General features: G+C 39.7%; 1 protein-coding gene across 2 annotated transcripts in view; it reads right to left on the bottom strand.

Moving 5' to 3' along the window:
• Nucleotides 1-1,137: 1,137 nt before the first annotated feature.
• LOC126413612 (nucleolar complex protein 4 homolog A) overlaps nucleotides 1,138-20,699 on the bottom strand; it is a 146,794-nt gene continuing 127,232 nt past the window's right edge. The window contains exons 10-11 of one of the 2 annotated variants that reach the window (XM_050083278.1): nucleotides 19,530-19,613; nucleotides 1,138-5,968 (exon numbers count right to left, since the gene is read on the bottom strand). In XM_050083278.1, the coding sequence (XP_049939235.1) occupies nucleotides 5,852-5,968; nucleotides 19,530-19,613 (201 nt within the window). In that variant the 3' untranslated portion in view covers nucleotides 1,138-5,851. The remainder of the gene's footprint in view (nucleotides 5,969-19,529; nucleotides 19,614-20,699) is intronic. The other variant, XM_050083279.1, reaches the window with a different exon arrangement.

Genomic DNA, 20,699 nt, shown 5'->3' with positions numbered 1-20,699 from the left:
GGGAGTTTATAGTGTATGGCTGGTGCCTGATGACTCAGCATACATCCCACACACCACTGCCCTGCAGGTTGTCACTCTGCCAGACACCTGCAGCTGACGCAGCTCAACTGGACTGAAACATCTGCTGCAATAACAAGGGTGCCACGATCAAATGACACAACTAGCACTATCTCACATCTGAGAAGCCATGTTATACCAGCTACTTCCTTGCATCCATACATTGCATGGCCCTTACAGGACTGCCGTCTGCAGCTCTCTCGAGTCTGAAACGGACCGTGAATCTGAGTGCCATATGATGAGTCTCCAATACCTTGCATCAGGACCCTGTCTATGCTAGTACAACCACCAATTGTGACTGCAACTGATTCTGATCTCGCACCTTCCTGGAGCTATACTGAATGAGTGACAAGTTATTGTATTGGATCAGGATGATCTCTCATGTTTCTTTTTGTTTTCTGTTGTCCATGTTTTCTTTTGTTTGCTTTTTTGTAAATATCAACTTCCTTTGCTCAGTGCTACCTGGGCACCTTCTTATTTTGAACTATGGGATACTTTACTTTCTAGTTAGATATTAAACTCAGAAATCAATCTCAGGGTATTGATCTTCTCATGAAAATTAACTATCCTTTTTAATATCCTCCAGTCCCTATCCAAGCCTAACTATAGCTGACTATTGAGCTTTTTTCTGATCACATTTCTAATGAATTTCAAGTTCTGTCATGTCACTAGAGAAACAATAGCTCAGGATACCTTAAGTTGCACAACTAACAGGTGTCAACAATATGCAATATTTGGAAGTGTGTAATATCACAGCAGATCAGCTGAACGCTACCGTGTGGCTCAGAACACTTTTTGAGATGTTATAATAAAAGGGGAAGACAAAATCCTGCATTGTTATTGGATTAGGAAATCAAAAAAACAAATTTCAGATATGAGTTTTCACATAAGTATTTATATTATTCTGTCCAGTCTCTGAATATAGTTCTATAAGAACATGTTTCCTCCCTTAATTTATTGTAACTCATTTGTAAAGAGCTGCTCAGACCAAAATTAAAATTTAAAAAAGATTATAATTTGTTGATACCATCATTTAGTTTTATTTACATAGAAGAAGAGAGAATTTACATTGTACTCAAATAGTTATCAGACTTTATTTCATTATTTATGCAATTGGGCATCCATGTTAGAGCATTTAATATGATACAATATAATATACACAGAAAATACTGAAAGAAAACAAAACAAAATTGTAAAACATGGAACTATAAATTGTAAGAATGAAAATAGCACCAATAATAGTGACAATAATATTGGAAAATGAAGTGTAACAATTTACATCATTTCACAAATGTGTAATAAAAGTGGACACAGTTGGCCATAATCCTTCAGAGCATAACATTTGCCTAGGATCATTTGGGACAAACCATGGAAAATGCAACTAAAGTGAGCTGGATCAGCTAAAAAGCATGTATTCTCTTTATACAAATAGCTTTCACACTTTGCAATGCATTTTAGTTATTTACAATTATAAAAACAATTCTAAATACTCATATATCAACAATATCACCATTTCAATACACTGCATCCTAATAATATAATTAAATGGACTTACAATATTTCTGCACTGAAAGATAATACAGGCATTCTGGTTTGTTTTATCTGGTTCATTTTACACTATATTATGAATAGTTCAGTTTCATCTTTATAGATACTTTAGAATTAAAAGAGATCAAGAGTGCCCATATGATAGTTTGTAGGCACGACCAAGACCAGGGGAGGGGAGAGGGGTATGGAGTATATTTAATATTTTGCAAGACGAGTGGTGACTTACAACCAACTATAAAAAGTTCCAGTTCTGACCCTGTTAAAAAATCTGTGTTATTTCGACATTTAAATCATTTTCTCAAAAGAAAAATACCTGCTTATACTATATTTTGTTCCTTTCCCTGAGAGCTGGGGTTGGGAGGAGGGAGCATGCCCCTTTCTTGCCCCAGGTATGGGCACTCTCGAAGGAGACCACTCATCAAAAAACAGAAGCAAAGTGTGGAGTTGTTGATAAGTACACCCAGAAGAAAGAAACTTGCTAGCTTTCGGAGTTATCCTTTGATGAGCTAGAGTAAAATACACAAACACACGCATGTCTATGCCCCTGTATGGTGTCAGCTAGACTATCAGTACCAATGCTATTTTGAGGCTGGTGAGCTGTCGTAGTGGGTGTAGTGTTGGGTGGGTTGGGTGGAGGGAGAGGGAGGCAGAGAGATGGACTGTGGTGGGTGGCTAGTGCCACGGAGAGAGGCAGCCGGTTTTCCCACTAGGAATGCAGGAGGGAGGGGTTGCACGTATATGGGCTAGCATGACTGTAGCAGCCAGTGGGAAGTGGCACACTCTGAAGATGATATGCGGATGTGAAATGGGTGGGGGGACAGGACAGAGGAAGAGGAAACTGTTGGGTGGGGGGCGCAGACACAGTGGGTTTCCCGAGATCGAAGCCAGGATGAGATGCCAGGATGAGATGCAAGGATAATCCCCATCTGTGTAGTTCAGAGAGGCTAGTGGTGAAGGGAGGAGCCAGATAGCTCAGGTTGTGAAGCAGCCACTGAAATTGAGCATATTGTGCTCAGCTGCAAGTTGTGCCATTGAGTGGTTGACTTTGTTCTTGGCAATTGAATGGTGATGGCCATTCATGCTGGTGGACAGCTGCCTGGGAGCCATACCAACACAAACCCTTTGCAGTAGAGATGGTATATGACTTGGCTGCTTTCACAGGTGGCCAGCCTCTGATGGGGTAGGATAGAACTCTGACACAACTGAAGTAGGAGGTGCTGGGTGAGTGGATCGGGCAGGCCTTCCAACTTGGTCCGCCACAGGGATATGATCCTTGTGGCAACAGGCTGGGAGTGCGAGTGGCATAGGGATAGACTAGGATGATGTGTAGGTTGGGTGCACGATGGAACACCACTTTAGGATGGATAGGAAGGATCTTGGGTAGGATGTCCCTAATTTCAGGGCAGGATGAGAAATCATCAAACTCCTGGTGAAGGATATAATTCAATTGTTACAGTCCACAGTGATATTGGGCGATGGGGGCACTCCTTTGCAGCTGATTCTTGGGTGGTGGTGGAAGGATTAGGGGTGTGTAGGATATGGCACGAGAAATCTGTTTGTGGGCTAGCTTTGAGAGGTATTCCCCTATAGTGGCAAGGGAGTTCTCATCACTGCAAATCATTGTCCACGGGTGGATGGGCTGTATGGGATGGATTTTTTGGTCTGGGTGGGATGGCAGCTGTCAAAATGTAGGCATTGTAGTTGGTTCATGGATTTAATGTGAACAGAGTTGTGGATGGAGCTGTCACAGAGGTGGAGGTCAATGTCCAGGAAGGTGCTGCCTAGCTATCCACCAGGATGAATGGCCATTGCCCCACATTCTCCACCCAACAGTTTTTCCTTCCTCTGTCCTGTCACTCCCTCGAAATTCATATTCCCACGTCACCTTCAGCATGTGCAACTTCCCCCACAGGCCGCTACAGTCATGCCAGCCCACATACCTATGCCACCATTCCTTCCTGCATTCCTAGCCAGCAAATCAGTGTCCTCCACCAAGCTGCAAGCCACCCTCTCCCAGACCCTCTCCCTCTACCCATCCCACCCAATCGTGTGTGTGTGTGTGTGTGTGTGTGTGTGTGTGTGTGTGTGTGTGTGTGTGTGTGTGTGTGTGTGTGTGTGCGGGGTGGGGGGGAGTTTGTGTATTTTACTCTAGCTCATCAAAGGATAACTTCAAAGGCTAGTTTTCTTCCTTGTGTGTGTTCTTATTGACAACTCCATTCTTCTGCATTTTGGTGAGTCATCTCCTTTAATCCTAAAATATTTTCATTCTACTAGAAATTCCTGTAAGACTTATCAGTTTTATCTTCTTTATTCTAACGTTTTAAATGTAAAATAGTCATCTCATCTTTCTCAGCACTGAATCACACTGACTTCATTCTTTTAATATATAGTTGCATGATTCAAAATTTCTGTTTTGTTTGCCTGTGCGCACTGTGTGTCACCTGAATGAGCTCCATGTGTAATACTGGCCCCACTGCAATTAACTGCTCAGCTTCAACTTTTGTGTGTTTCCATGTCCATGTGTTGGGTAACTGTATTTATATACTGTGTTTTAGTGTTGAAACTACTGTCAGTCCCTTTTGGTTTGTACCGTGCGTTAATTCCTGATAAAGACCTACAGTTCATATCAGAATCAAATATATTTTCATTTTTAGAAAAACTAAGAAACTAACCTGCAAGGGGTTCTTCAGATCTAAGTCTTTATGATGGAGACTTAGGACTAATGTTCATTTCCTCCATGATATAAGAATTTTGGATGACACTAAAGACTCAGCCCCAAGCTTGGTTTCTGTAGTACTGATTTATGTTTCTTTGTTGGTATGCATTGTTACCACAGACTCATCTTTCATCCTGTCCCACCTACTATATGTCAATGAATTGGACCATAAAGAGACTGTATAGCTTCTGCAGCTTAATGGATATATATTTATCGATGATGGAGTAGGATGTATTGACAAAGTGACAACAGAACTGTGGAGGCTTTTCTTGAGGTTTTACGGCCCTATGTAAGGTGAGATTTTGTGGCCCTATGTAAGGTGACACACTTAGAAGTCAAGCCACAAAATGGTGAAAAGGAGGAATGGGAATATTATGTGACAGGAACCATCTTTCATGTTCAAGAAAAAGTTAGTACATAGCATGTGAATAACAAAGAAGGGTTTACATGGATTATTATGTAAAATTTGGAATTTTAGTAGGGATCTGACCTTATTGCCACACAACTTAACAGGGTTAAGTCTGCTAATGTCAACAACATCATTTGGAACCACAAATGGGTCATGTAGTTGTCCAACACAACTGAAGGGAATATCCATAGTTTCGTACCCAACACTTTATACTCAAACCACTACTCTTGGCACTATACCGCTCTTCAACTAAATATTAAAGATAGCCAACTGTATAAATCACAGTCTTACAAAATCTATATGCTGTAACCATTCTTCATCTGACTGATCTGAGACATTGTCAGGTTACTTTATGTTAAAACATTGGTTGCAAAGTCATGCAACTATAAGGCTTCTAACATGTACATTTTATTTCAGTTTTTGTGCCTTGCTGTTATTACTCCCAGATGCAAAATAGTTAAATGCTTACCAAATTTTATGTGCAGTGTTACAGGAATTCTGTGCTTTTATAATATATAAAATGTTACATAATTTATTACATATTTTACACATTATTCCATTTACACTTTAAACTCAAAGCAATAGTTTCACATGTCTAAAATATGTGGTTTTTTGGTTAACATATCAATAGTACATTTAATACTAGTCAGTTCAGTGCCAATGAGTTGTCATCAAACATATCAGTGGCACAGTTCCACATATTATTGATATCTCCAGTAAAATTCTAAAATAAACACATGTACAGTTCTTATAATTTTAGAGTAATAGCAAAACTATATACCTCTGAAAATTATCAAATCATTTCAGTTAACATTTTACAATCATTAACAAAATAATACCAATGGATTGGTGATCATCCTCTAGGAAAATGGGAATCACAAGTGTAAGTGAATGAGAAGCTTTAATACAATACAGAACATCTGTTACTCAAGTTATATGTACAAGCATACAAAAGCAGATCAAAGTACAGCCAAAGTTTTTAGCAATACGCATTAGCAATCTCAAATTTGTTGTGTGTAAGACAAAAAAAATCTTGGAATGCATGTCAAGGTTCTATTACATATACTTCATGTCCTCACGGGCAATGTCACAAAAGTCACCCTGTCCAGAACACCCGATAATCATACAAGAGACCAATAATCCGATAGCCTCTCTCCACTTGGTAATGAAAGAGATGTTGGTTTTTCAAAAGTTAATATGACATCTGTAACTTTCTTCTTCAATTCTCTTTCGAACATCTAGAAAAAGAAAAGGAAAAACATAAGGGTTAGCGCAGTCTTGTCATATTAACAGAATATTTATAATAATTTTCTTGAAGTGAATGATGTACATAACTTTTACAAACTATAATAATTCTGCATTTAGATACAACATTAACCATTTTGAATATAAAAAACAACAGAATTACACCCAAAAGCCACAAAGATTAGTTCAAAGGATGGTACACTTAACATCCACTACTGAAAACATCAACTTCTTGTTTCTTGATTTCCCAACAATTCATATTTACCTCTCATACAATGTTGTATTCCAGACTCATTGCTTCAGAAGCACCTTCCTCAATTTCCATGTGATCTCTTTTGATGAGAAAGTTTTCTTTTTCGTGCCAATCTGTAGCTTCTCTTTACCTTACTTAAGGCATATTCAGCAGTCATGTTTCTTATATAAAACAGTATCTGAGCAAATGTTTCTGGAAATCAGTATTTTAAGTGGAATTGATCACTAGATGACTTGAGAGGGGGACCTGCAGGAAAAAAGGAGATGGGCAGTATTGTATTGTTTGTAGAGAAGCAGTAACAGCATGGTGATCAGTCAAGAGAGCTCAGTTGACTTTGAATGTGGACTGATCACTAGATGTCACCTGAGTAGCAAATCCATACGGACATTTCAGCACTTCTAAAGCTGCCCCATTCGACTGTTGAAGCAACTGTGAAGCAGAAACATAAAGAAACAAACACGGCTAAACCAAGATCAGGCAGACCTCACGTACTTCTATAACAATACTCTGTGGGTCAATGGCCTGATGCAATCTTTTACTGATGGACAACGACTGCCAAGCATTGCTCAAGGTGGTTGTAAAAAATGGTATGAAATCAGTGGAAGGATGACTCGTGAGTTCCAAAGTGCTCCCAGCAGTCCAGCTAGCACAACAACTATGTGTAGGAAATAAAACAAGGGGATATCATGATCAGCTCCTCTTAAGCCAAACACTTCACTCATCAAAGCTAAGTGACGTTTCATGTAGTGGAAAGAGCAATGCCACTGGACAATGGATGACTAGAAGCAAGTGATTTGGAGTGACATATCACCTTATACCCTGTAGTAACCCAATCGAAGGATATGAGTAAGGAGAACTCAAGTGAAGTGTGCAGAAGTTGGTGTTACAATATGGAGATATATTTTTCTTGGTTAAGGAGTGGTGCCCTTATTGCACTTACAAAAATGCTAAAAGCAATGAAACATAAACACATTTTATTTTATTGTGTACTGCCTGCAGTTGACGAACAGTTTGAGGCAATGACTGGTTGGATCGGTACGCAAACACACGTGTCATAAAGCAGCGTCTGTGAGACAATGACACAAAGTAGCATCTTTGAGACAACGGATTGTGGAAAATAACATTCCTCAAATGGACTGGTCTGCCTAGCGTCCCAACCAGAACTCAACGGAACATCTTGGGGGTAAGTTAGAACTTTGACTTCACTCTAAACCCCAGCATACAACATCACTATCTTGTCTGGTTTTGGCTAAAGGAAGAATGGGCTGCGATTCCTCTGCTGGGCCTGTGCTGGGCCCCTTTTTGTTCCTGATAATGATAAATGATCTGCCGTCATTTATCAAGTCCACCACTGTGTTGTATGCAGATGATACAACATTTCTTCAAGCTAGTGAGGATTTCAATAGCCTTAAAACTTGTGCAGCAAAGACAATTGACCAAGCATCCTATTGGTTCAAGGCAAATGGATTCCTGCTGAATGAAAACAAAACACAGCAGATGGTCTGTAGTCTTAGAGGCAAGCTTCTGTCAGATGATCCAAGTTATGTCAAATTTTTGGGGGTATACATTGATGATAAATTATCTTGGGGTCAACATGTACAATATATTAGTGGTAAATTGTCAAGAGTTATTTACCTGTTAAGGCAAGTTATGGATTGTGCTCCTGAAAAATATGTTAGAACATCCTACTTTTCATACTTTCAAAGTATAATAACATATGGTATTATTTTGTGGGGGAACTCTAGCTGTGTACATGACATATTAATACTGCAAAAAAAAGCTATTAGGATAATTACTGGTTCTGCATATAAGGCACACTGTAAACCATTGTTCTGTGAACAGAAAATCATGACTGTTATAAACTTGTACATATACTATGTTCTAATTTATACGAAGAAGAAATTACCAGAAACAAAAACCAGAGAAAATGTACACAGCCACAATACAAGAAGGAATAGGTGCCTCTATATTCCTTACCACAGATTGTCAAAGTCACTCACCAGCTACGAAATCATGGGGTGCAAATTATTTAATAATCTTCCTCAATCTGTTCAAGAATTACCTGAACAATTATTCAAACAAACAATTCATGACTGGCTAGTCCTCCAGCCATTCTATGACATAAGAGAATTTATCAACTGTAATATAATACTATAATGTTAACAAGAAACCTGTTGTTTCTTTCAAACTATTAATTGTATTTTAGTATGTATATGACGTTGTCTATTGCTGTAATGGCCGAATGACAATAAAATTATTATTATTATTATTATTATTATTATTCAGACACCTCACTGGAAGTGACCCCAACAGGGTTCAAACCGTCAAAAGGAGAAGAGTGGACACATCTCGTATTAATGCCCACTAATAAGTGTCTGGATACTTCTGATCAGATAGTGTGTAATCTTTCAGTATTACTGTGTCTACCCTTGCTTTGCTATTAAACAAATTATTTTCCTTCCTCCTGATCTATATTTTAATCTTTGTTTTTATTATCTTCTGTCCAAATTCTGGTGTGAATTGTCAATTTTAATCAACAGTTCTTCAAAGCCTTCCTTACTCTTAGCCAGATGGACTATGTCATCTCTGAATCATAACTGGTGCCTGATCCCCCTTTTATCTTGAAATTTTCTCTCTTCGTTGACTGCGTGCTTGACAGACAAGCCAAACAACAGTGGCAATAAGTTACCACTTTTATTCATTCTGTCTCATATATTAAATGTGCCAGCTGCAATGGGTAACATTTCTACATCTACATAACTACTCTGCAGTTCACACAAGTGCCTGACAGAGGGTTCTTCGAACCACCTTCACACTATTTCTCTACTGTTCCACACTCTAACAGCACATAGGAAAAATGAAAACTTAAGTCTTTCTGTATGGAGTAGGATTTCTCTTACTTTATTATGATGATCATTTCTCCCTTGTAGGTCGGTAACAATATTGACAGCCTTTAGAGTTACATGATTTATGATACAATCAAAATTCAATAGATTTCTTTTTGTACTCGTGAATGACCTCACACTTTTCCATATCAAAAGATAACTGCCATTTTTCACAGCATTCAGATCTCACATCTAAGTCATTTTGCAACTGGTTTGGATCTTCTGAGGACTTTACTGGACAGTAAATGACAGCATCATCTGCAAAGTATCTAGGAGGGTTACTCAGATTACCTCCTAAACCATTTATGTACATTAAAAACAGCAGAGGGCCTATAACACTTCCTTGGGGGATGCTGGATATCACTTCTATTTTACTTGATGATTTTTCATCAACTACTATGTACTGCAACTTTCCTGAGAGAATCCAGTTGCACCCAACAGGGGCACAATTTTATTTAAAGTCTCTTGTGACGCTACGGTGTCTAAAGTCTTCTGAAAATGTAGAAACATGTCAATAGCACTCACTACGAATCCGTGCTGACTGTGTGTCAATAGACTGTTACCTTTGAGGTAATTCGTAATGTTCGAAAATCCTACTACTAATCAATGTTAGTAATATGGGTCTGTAATTCAGCATATTACTCCTATTTCCTTTCTTGAGCTTTGGTGTGACCCATGGAGTGTTCTAGTCTTTAGGCACAGATCATTTTTTTGAGTGAGCGCCTGTATATTGTTGCTAAGTAAGGGTCTATTGCATCAGCATACTCTGAAAGGAACCTTACTGATATCCTGTCTGGACAGGAAGACTTGACTTTACTGAATGCCTTAAGCTGCTTTGCTACACGAAGGATACCTACTTTTAAGTTACTCATGCTGAAAGTTATTCCGAGTTAAATTCTGGGATATTTACTTCATTGTCTTTGTCGAAGGAATTTCTGAGAACTGTGTTCAATAACTCCACTTTAGTGGTGCTGCTATCGGCAATATTACCACTAGCAAAGTGCAGTGAAGGGATTAAGTGTTTCTTAACACTGGTGTACTTCACCTACAACCACAGTGTCTTTGTATTTTCTGTCAGATTTTGAGACAGAGTTTAACTTTGGAAGTTATTAAAAGTGCCGAACATTGAAGTCCACACTAAGTTTGCAGCTTCAGTAAAAATTGCCAATCTTGGAGATTTTGTGGTCTTTTAAAAATTGCTTCTGCAACTGTGTTCTCATCTTTTTCGTGTACTATGAGGGATCAGCATAATCTTTTACTAATTTATTTGGTATAAATCTTTCAATGCCTCAGATACTCTTTCTCTGAACTTAAGTCTTATTTCATCTACATTTACATAGTTAGTTGGAGTGGAGGCTCTCTCTTAGGATGGCATTGAGTGAATTTCTATCTGCTTTTTTAGATAGATACTTTTTGCATTTAGTTTTGGTGGATTTGGAAGTAGTTGTGGTCAGTCTTGCTACAACGATCTTGTTGTCATTAATCATGGTACGCATCATGATGCTCCCTATTTGCTCAGGATTATTTATTGTTAAGACATCAAGTACATTTTCGCAACCATTTACACTTTGAGTGGGCTCCTGAATTAACTACTCAAAATAACTTTCGGAGAAAGCAATTTGGTCAGTTTCTGATGATGTTTCACACCTACAATTACTGATAATGTTTTATACCTACAACCAGTTTTTAATACGTATTTTGACCAACAAACTGAAGGTAGATTGAAATCACCACCGACTATAATTGTGTGCATGAGATACCTATTTGTGATGAAACTTGCGTTTTCTTTGAACTATTCAGCAACTTTATCATCTGAGTTGGTGGTGGTGGTGGTGGTGGTGGTGGGGGGGGGGGGGGGGGGGGGGTTGGTAAAAGGAACCAACTATTATTTTATTCTGGTTGTCGAGTGTAAACTCTAATCATAACTCACAGGTACTATGTACTTCAATTTCACTACAAAGTAAACTACTTCTAACAAGAACAGAGATCAGAGATACCACCACCAACTATATTTATATTTCTACATCTACATCTACATGGATACTCTGCAAGTCACATTTAAGTGCCTGGCAGAGGGTTCATTGAACCGTATTCACAATTCTCTATTATTCCAATCTCGTATAGCACGTGGAAAGAATTAACACCTATATCTTTCCGTACGAGCTCTCATTTCCCTTATTTTATCATGGTGATCGTTTCTCCCTGTGTAGGTCAGCATCAACAAAATATTTTTGCATTTGGAGGAGAAAGTTGGTGTTTGGAATTTCATGAGAAGATACCGCCACAACAAAAAACGCCTTTGTTTTAACACTAGAACGGCAGAGTTTCTGACATTCCTAAAATGGTGGAAAGGGATCTTTTGACTGCACATAAAATATTTTCATATTTGACTTAAACAAGTACTTTTTTAGTGTTTGTTAATGCATACTTTATTCCTAATAATCACAACAGTTATTTACAATTATAAATAATAATTTCTAACTCATTTGAACAACAATGTCTTATACAAATTTATTGTTGCTACTGCTAACAAGTTTCTTAACAATAGATTTTAATTTATTAAGTATTCATACAACCTTCTAGACACATTTAGTATATTTGGTCCATTTTACTCTCACATATGCTTTACAAACAGCTCTGTATTACTTTCCACTTAACTCATTTGAAGCTGCTAGACGCACTTAGCACAGGTGATTTCTGTTTTATGCGCACATTTTCTGCATGTGGCTTTTTGACACTTTACATAGTTTTTGCTGGTCTTGTCATCTTTGCAGAGGCTGATTTGGCACTTCCTCCACTTTCTAGGTGATTTCAGTCCCATATGCTCTTCCTTTGCCTGATGTTCTTGCTCTTTCGTTCCACTGAGTTCATTTGCCAGTTGAAGTATGAACTTCTTCCTTTCCATTTTCTTGTTCGTTACTATGTTATAGATGACTCATGCATTTATTATCACCATGTCCAGTATGTTGAAGAAGGCATGCACTGGCCATCTCCTACATGCAACCTTCATAGTATATTTAAGGGTCATTCGATCACCCACGTCCACCCTGTACTTTGTTGCATTGTTGAACATCACGGTTTCAGGTTTTTTCTTTCCTTCCTCGCTTATTGCTACTTCAACAAGCAGCGTACTCAGAAGAATGACATTTTTATTCTTTCCTTGGTATACAATCAAGTTGCAGTCTGTTTTGTCACTACTGTGCAGTATTGTGGTAGAGTGTATTTCAGCATTCGGCTTACTTCATTGGGGATTTCATGGCAGATCTTGTTCATTGTACCAACTGTCCGCCCCGATAGCTGATGTCAGCGTAACGGACTGCTGTCCTAAGGAGCTCGGGTTCAATTCCCGGCTGGGTCGAGGATTTTCTCCACTCAGGGATTGGGTGTTGTGTTGTCTTCATCATCATTTCATTCCCATACAGCGCGCAGGCCACCCAACGTGGCGTCAAATGTAATAAGACCTGCACCAAGGTGGCGGGACCTGCCCCGTAAGAGGCCTCCCGGCCAATGATGCCAAACGTTCATTTCCATTTTCCATTGTAGCAACTAATGAAGTTTTCTTTTCTTTGAGTTTTTTAGCAAGTTGAAGAGACATAAAGAAGTTATCAGTGGTTACATTTCTTCCTTGATATACAAATGGCTCCACGAGATGCAAGCGGTTGTTTCTCTCTATGTGTGTCCTCTTTGCTGTTGTATGGGACAGCATCACATACATACTTTGTCATTACATCAACAGCCGACCAGAATTTGAGATCATATTTATCTGATTTGTTGGACATGAATTGAGTAAACCTGCATCTTGCTTTGCTCGGTAACAGTTGCTGATCAAAGGTTAAATTTTCTCCAGGGCGGTAAGAGCGAATACTGTTTTCAATTAACTTTCCCCAAATTTCAGGTACAAGAGCGTATTTGTTGGCTGAAAGGTGTTCAGCCCAGGTTGATTTTTCATCAAAACGGAGAAATCTGAGAAACTCCTGAAATCTGTCCCTTGGCATAATTTCCTTGATAAAATCAGGCCCCAAGAGTGCGACCAGAGATCATCCACAAACATACCTTTCATGCCCAAGTACATCCTGAACATACGTGATGGCTATCAGTTTCTCCAGTTCCTCAGGTGATACAGTCCATTCATTGTTTTTGAGTACTTTTTGAGTATTTGATTCTGTGTATTTCTTCATAAGATGCAGCATTGCTTCATCAAAAATAAGAGAGAAGGCACTGATGACAGAACTGTCTACTTGGTGGCAAGCATAAGCAGTTGGACCTCCTCTCTCCTTCAGAACATTCACAGCTGACCGCCTTCCAGAAGATGAATAATTTCCAATCTCCCACATGGTTCTGTCCCTTAAAATCATCTTAGCACTTGCTTCCAACTGTATCTGATGTGATGAAAGAGGTGATAATTGACATGTATCAGCATCTGAATCCTCTTCCATTAATTGCCCCTCATTCACAATGTCTTCATCTTCACTTGTGTCAGGTTTTTAAGCATCATATCTTCAGTGAAGTCAATTTCTGATTCAGCTTTGAAACTCTAAAAGATGTAACACCACTTCTTCAGAAAGTCCATGCTGACGATACATGTTCGAAAACATGTCTCACGGACAAAGACTGCCTGAGTGACACAACATAAGCTATAGCGGACTGGAATGTACACCTGCCAAGTTGCAAAAATGAGGAGCAACTACTCTGTGTTACTGCTCACTGTTGCTACTGTATTGTTGGATAATTTACTTGTACTCAGAAGAGAAATTACAGCGGGGTCAAATTGATCCCTTCTGCCGTTCTACATAGACTGAATGAAATGGTGAAGAAAATTAAAATATTTTGTAAATACTAATATATCTTCAATATAATAGAGGGAAACATTCCACGTGGGAAAAATATATCTAAAAACAAAGATGAGTAGCTTACAAAACGAAAGCGCTGGTATGTTGATAGAGACACTAACAAACACAAACACACACACACAAAATTCAAGCTTTCGCAACCCACGGTTGATTCATCAGGAAAGAGGGAAGGAGAGGAAAAGATGAAAGGATGTGGGTTTTAAGGGAGAGGGTAAGGAGTCATCCCAATCCCGGGAGCAGAAAGACTTACCTTAGGGGGAAAAAGGTGGCCTTTACATATGTTTGCTTGTGTCTGTATATGTGCGGATGGATATATATGTGTGTGTGTGTGTGTGTGTGCAAGAGTATACCTGACCCTTTTTCCCCCTAAGGTAAGTCTTTCCGCTCCCAGGATTGGGATGACTCCTTACCATCTCCCTTAAAACACACCTTTTCGTCTTTCCCTCTCCTAACCTCTTTCCTGATGAAGCAACCGTGGGTTGCAAAAGCTTGAATTTTGTGTTTGTGTTTGTTAGTGTCTCTATCAACATACCAACGCTTTCGTTTCTTAATACATCTTCAGAAAGAAGAGAAAAAATTAGAAAAAGTAATACAATTTGATTAACGAAGTAAATAAACTGGATATGACAATGAACGAAAAGTGTATGATAGGGGTCATTTTGACCCCTTTTGCTGTTCTAGTGTTAATGATGTCCATCCCAAATCCTGTATTATTTCATGGTAATATAAAACATGCTGCCCTTCTCTGAACTTTTTCGATGTACTCTGTCAATCCTATCTGGGAAGGATCCACACCGCGCAGCAGTATTCTAAAAGACGATGGACAAGCGTAGTGTAGGCAGTCTCCTTAGAAGATGTGTTACATTTTCTAAGTGTCCTGCCAATAAAACACAGTTTGGTTAGCCTTCCTGATAACATTTTCTATGTGTTTCTTCCAGTTGAAGTTGATCATATTTGTAATTGCTAGGTAATTAGCTGAATTTATGACCTTTAGATTTGACTGGTTTATTGTGTAACCAAAGTTAACTGGCTTCCTTTTAGCGCTCAAGTGGATGACCTCACATTTTTCGTTATTTAGGATCAACTGCCAATTTTTGCACCACACAGATATAGTTTCTAAATTGTTTTGCAATTTGTTTTGATCTTCTGATGACTTTACTAGTTGATAAATGACAGCATCATCTGCAAACAACCTAAGACGACTGCTCAGATTGTCTCCCAAATTATTTACACTGATAAGGAACAGGGCCTATAACACTAACTTGGGGAATGCCAGAAATCACTTCAGTTTTACTCGATGACTTTCCGTCAATTACTATGAACTGTGACCTCTCTCGCAGGAAATCACGAATCCAGTCACATAACTGAGACGATATTCCATTTACTACAAGCCGCGTATGTCGTACAGTGTCAAAAGCCTTCTGGAAATCCTGAAATAAGGAACCAATTTCAAATCCCTCGTCAATAGTACTCAGCACTTCATGCGAGTAAAGAGCTGGTTGTGTTTCACAAGAACAGTGTTTTCTAAATCCGTGTTGACTGTGTGTCAATAGATTCTTTTCTTTGAGGTAATTCATAATGTTCAAGCATAATACATGTTCCAAAATCCTGCTGCATATCGACGTTAATGATATGGGCCTGTAATTTAGTGGATTACTCCTAATACCTTTCTTGAATGTTGGTGTGACCTGTGCAACTTTCCAATGTTTGGGCAGGGATCTTTTGTTGAGCGAATGGTTGTATATGATGTTAAGTAAGGAGCTATTGCATCAGCATACTATGAAAGGAACCTAATCTCATGTTGGCAGCTGTTCTTGATTCGAATTCTGGAATACTTATTTCATCTTCTTTTGTGAAGGCATTTCGGAAGGCTGTATTTAGTAACTCTGCTTTGGCAGCACTGTCTTCAATAGTATTGCAATTGCGCAGAGAAGGCACTGATTGTGTCTTGCCACCACTAGCACACTTTATGTATGACCAGAATCTCCTTGGATTTTCTGCCAGGTTTCAAGACAAAGTTTCACTGTGGAAACTATTATAAGCATCTCACATTGAAGTCTGTGCTAAATTTTGAGCTTCTATACAAGATCGCCAGTCTTGGAGATTATGCCTCTGTTTAAATTTGGCATGTTTTTTTTAATGCTGTTTCTGCAACAGTGTTCCAACCCATTTTGCACCAAAGAGGATCAGCTCCATTGTTTGTTAATTCATTTGGTATAAATCTCTCAATTGCTATTGATACTATTTCTTTGAATTCAAACCACATCTGGTCAACACTTTTATTGTTAATTTGGAAGGAGTGGAAATTGTCTTTCATGAAGGTGCAAGTGAATTTTTATCTGCTTTTTTGAATAGGCATATTTTTTGTTTATTTTTGGAGGACTTGGGGGTTACAATATTCAATCTAGCTATGACAACCCTGTGTTCACTAATCCCTGTATTTTTTGATGCTTGTTATTGGCTCAGGATTATTTGTTGCTAAGAGGTCAAGTGTGTCCCCACAACTGTTTACTATTCGCATGGGCTCATGAACTAACTGCTCGAAATAATTTTCAGAGAATGCGTGTAGCACAATTTCAGATGGTGTTTCATGCATACCTCTGGAATTAAATATGTGTTTTTGCCAACATATTGAGGATAAATAAAAGTCACTACCAACTATAATTGTTTGAGCTGGGTATGTGTTTGAAATCTAACTTAAGTTTTCTTTCAACCTTTCAGAAATTGCACCATCTGAATTGGGAGGTCAGTAAAAGGATCCATTTATTATTTTATTCTGGATGCCAACAATGACCTCTGCCCATACCAACTCACAGGAACTATCTACTTCAATTTCGCGACAAGATAAACTACTTATAACTGCAACAAACACGCCATCGCCAACCGTGTTTCGCCTATCCTTTCAGAATACCATTAAGTTCTTCGCAAAAATTTCGGCTGAGCTTATCTCTGGCTTTAGCCACCTTTCAGTGCCTATAACAATTTGAGCATCAGTGCTTTCTATTAGGGCATGGAGCTCTGGCACTTTCCCCAATACAGCTACGACAATTTACAGCTGTTATACTGATGGTTCCTGTAACTATGTTCTTCCTGTGTTTTGCCTGCACCCTTTGTAACTTAAGCCGTTTTTGTGTTTTCCCGAGACCCTTTAACATTAAAAACCACCAAGTCCATGCCACACAGTCCCTGCTACTTGTGTAGCTGTCCCCTACGTATAGTGGACTCCTTACCTATTCAGCGGGACACGAAATCCAACTCTCCCATGGCGCAAGTTGAGGAATCTACAGCCTACACGGTCACCTGAGCCTCTGATTCAGACCCTCCACTTGGCTCTAAACTAGAGGTCTGCAATCGGTCCTGTTGACTATGTTGCAAATGATCAGCTCTGCTTTCATCTTGCAAGCAAGACTGGCAGCCTTTACCACTTCTGTTAGCTGCTCCAAAGTGACACACATAATTGGTATCAATGTGAGCCACCACCTACAGCTGGCTGCATCCTGTGCTCTTCATGGCATCCGCAAGAACCTGTTCCAGGTCTGGAATGACTCCACCTTCCCCTTCTTGGCAGCCATGTCCAAAAAGGGCCCTATAATGCGCCTAATGTTGGAGTTCCCAAATATCAATAATCCCACCCTCTGTCATTGGCCGGATCTTGCAGGCTGAGAGGTTTCCTCTGAAACACGGCAGGCGACAGCATCTGGCTGAGCGACAGTGTCAGCCACAGACAGCACACACAACCTGTTTGTCAGACTAACCAGGGAGGCCTTATGAGCGGCCTCCTGGGAAGTCTTTCGCCACCTACTTTGCCCCAGGGCAATCTCCCACTTGATCACAAGTGTGTGGTCAATCTCAGTATGAGCAGTAACTGGGCTGGCCACTGGTGAGGACTGATCGGAGGACTCGGATGAGCTGGACGTTCGTTGGATCCCCACGGCTGGACCACAACAGTAGTGCCCATCCACTGCAACTTCAATCAGTGTAAATGAAGCCATCAAAGCCTGCAGCTGAGAGTGAAGAGTCACAAACTTGACTTGCATCCACACACAACAATCACAGTCCCTGTCCATACTAAAGACCATGGAAAACTAAACTACCCAGATAAACGGACTATCGGCACATGCTGCAGAACTCTACCGTAGGTGGAGACAAAAATGCAGAAACTGTGTCTAATAAATTAGGTTAATACACAGAGATTCAAAAACCTAACTACCGTTGCACTCAGGTGAAACTAAATAATATTCCCCGATTAGGAACTTGTAATTTGTCACAAAACTGGTTTACTTTCCAACGCAAACAAAAATGCGAGAATTTTGGCTATTAGATATTAAATTAACATGCAGAAACTCAAGAAACTACACTATTAAAGCACACAGATGATACTATACTATTTGCTCCTGGTTAGGAACTTGTAAAAATCACAAAATTGGTTACTTCCCTGTTACTGTGTCTGTCTTGGCTGGTTGCTGCTGCCTAAATTCCTAAACACTGTTAGGTCCTTTGTAAAAATTTTGGCTGAACTTATTTCCACCTTTAACTGGCTTTCAGTCCCGGTAATGATTTGAGCTTCAGTGCTTTCTATTAATGCTTGGAGCTCTGGTTCTTTTCCAACACAGCTACAACAGTTAGCAACTACAATACTGATTGTTGCTACATCTATGCTCTTTTCCCTGTACCCTTTGAAACTAAAGCCCTTTCTGCACTTTCCCACGACCCTATCATATAAAAAAAAAAAAAACCACCCAGTCCACTCCAAATAGCTCCCACTACCCATGTAGCTGCCGCCTCCTGTGTGTTGTGGACACCTGACCTATTAAGCAGAATCAGAAATACCACCATTCTATGGTGCAAATCGAGAAATCTGCAACCTACACAGTTGCAAAATCATATGAGCCTCTGATCTGCACCATCCACTCGGCTCTGTACCAGAAGTCCACATAGTTGGTCCTGTCAATGTTTCTGTAAATTGTGAGCTCTGCTTTCATCTCAAAAGCAAGACTGACCGTCTTCATCACTTCAACTACCTACCTGAAACCAGAGCGAATCTCTTCTGACCCGAAGTGACACACACTGTTAATACGAACGTGAGATACCACCTGCAGCTGGTTACAGCCTGTGCTCCTCATGGAATCTGGAAGCACTTGTTCCACATTTGGGATGACTCCTTTGGGTATGCACACAGAGTGCACAATGAATTTCTCCCCTTTCTTGGCAGCCATATCCCTAAGTGGCCCCATTACGTGGCTGACACTGGAGTGCTCAACTACATGTAAACCTGCCCTGTGTGAATGCCCAGATCTTGCATGCCGAGAAGCTTCCTCTGGAACACGGCAAGTGCCTACATCTGGCTCAGGAGCTTTGTCAGCCATTGACAGCACCCAAAACCTGTTCGTCAGATGAACCAGAGAGGCCCTTCCATAACCCCCTTCCCCCGAAAATCTTTCGCTACCTGCCAAACCTTGAAATTCCCAGTTGACCACAGGTGAAGGGTCATTCTCAACGTGAGCAGAACCTGGGAAAGTCACAGTAGTGGACTGATTCAGGGACACACGGGATGTGCTGGACGTACCTTGCATCCCCATGTCCAGCCCCCACAGAGAAGCCCAGAGGCAACAGCCTCGAGCTGCATAACTGAAGCCAGCACCACCTGCAGCTGCGAGCAAAGGTTCACCAACTTAGTTCACATCTAAACACTGCAATCACAGTCTCTATCCATCCTAAAGGCAGAGGAACTATAGAATAATCTGTAAGTAAAAAGTGGAACTCACAAACGAAACACTACGCTCTGAAAGTGCTGCTGCCTATACAGGAGCTGCTGACCGACCAACAAGTTCTACAGTTGTTACTGTCTACTGAGATGAAATGAACACCTGATGCAAAACAAATGGCAGAAATATACACTACACAGTAGTTAAAACATTAAATTGTGGCCACTAGAAACACAAATACCCAAGAAATTTAATATTTTAGACTGGAATGTATACAGTAAATAAAAAGATAAGTTTCTTCTTGTTAATAGAAACTCGTTATAACTCACAAAGTGAACTCTGTGCTCTGAACACTGCCTCCTGGATGGGTACTACTGACCAGCTAATTCCATCACAGACAAATAATGCATAGAGTATCATAAACGTATAACGTGCAATAGAGTGTTATCCAGGAAGGATTAACTATGGCAGTCCTTCATTAATATTCTTAGTCAGTTATAAGTATTCCACATTACTTGCCTGCTCCACTAGTTGTGACCAAAGCCATAACTCAATAACTCAGATATAACACATCAACAACACTTCTAGCAATGCAGTCACCATAGGTTGCATTAGCCAACATTGCCCTAGATGGTGGCCAACACAGCCAGAGATGGGTATGTCTCACGAGGTGCCATGAGCCATTGTTATAAATCGACTGCAGGAGAGGATAGGAATATGGGGTTGGTAACCCATCAACAACAAAACAGTTATAAGACCCATTTACAACATTTATATTGACTGTCACAATTTTCAGTTCCTCCAACAGCTCAAAGGCCATATTTCGTAGTAACATGGTAGATGGTTCAAACCTACTGTCACTTGTCAGTCACATATAGATCACGTAAGGGCCAATACTCTAGCTCATAATAAAACTCAAAACTTGCTTGATGACATGCACAACCTTGTTTTAGTACTAATACTTCAGACTGTCATAGGCCAACTGGCTTCATAAGCCGTGCTATTAATTAGAGATACAATTTTAACATCCT

This window comes from Schistocerca serialis, chromosome 1, assembly GCF_023864345.2.
Source record: "Schistocerca serialis cubense isolate TAMUIC-IGC-003099 chromosome 1, iqSchSeri2.2, whole genome shotgun sequence".
Taxonomy (NCBI): Eukaryota; Metazoa; Arthropoda; class Insecta; order Orthoptera; family Acrididae; genus Schistocerca; species Schistocerca serialis.
Note: the sequence above shows the minus strand (reverse complement) of the source record. Positions and strands in the feature narration are given on the sequence as shown.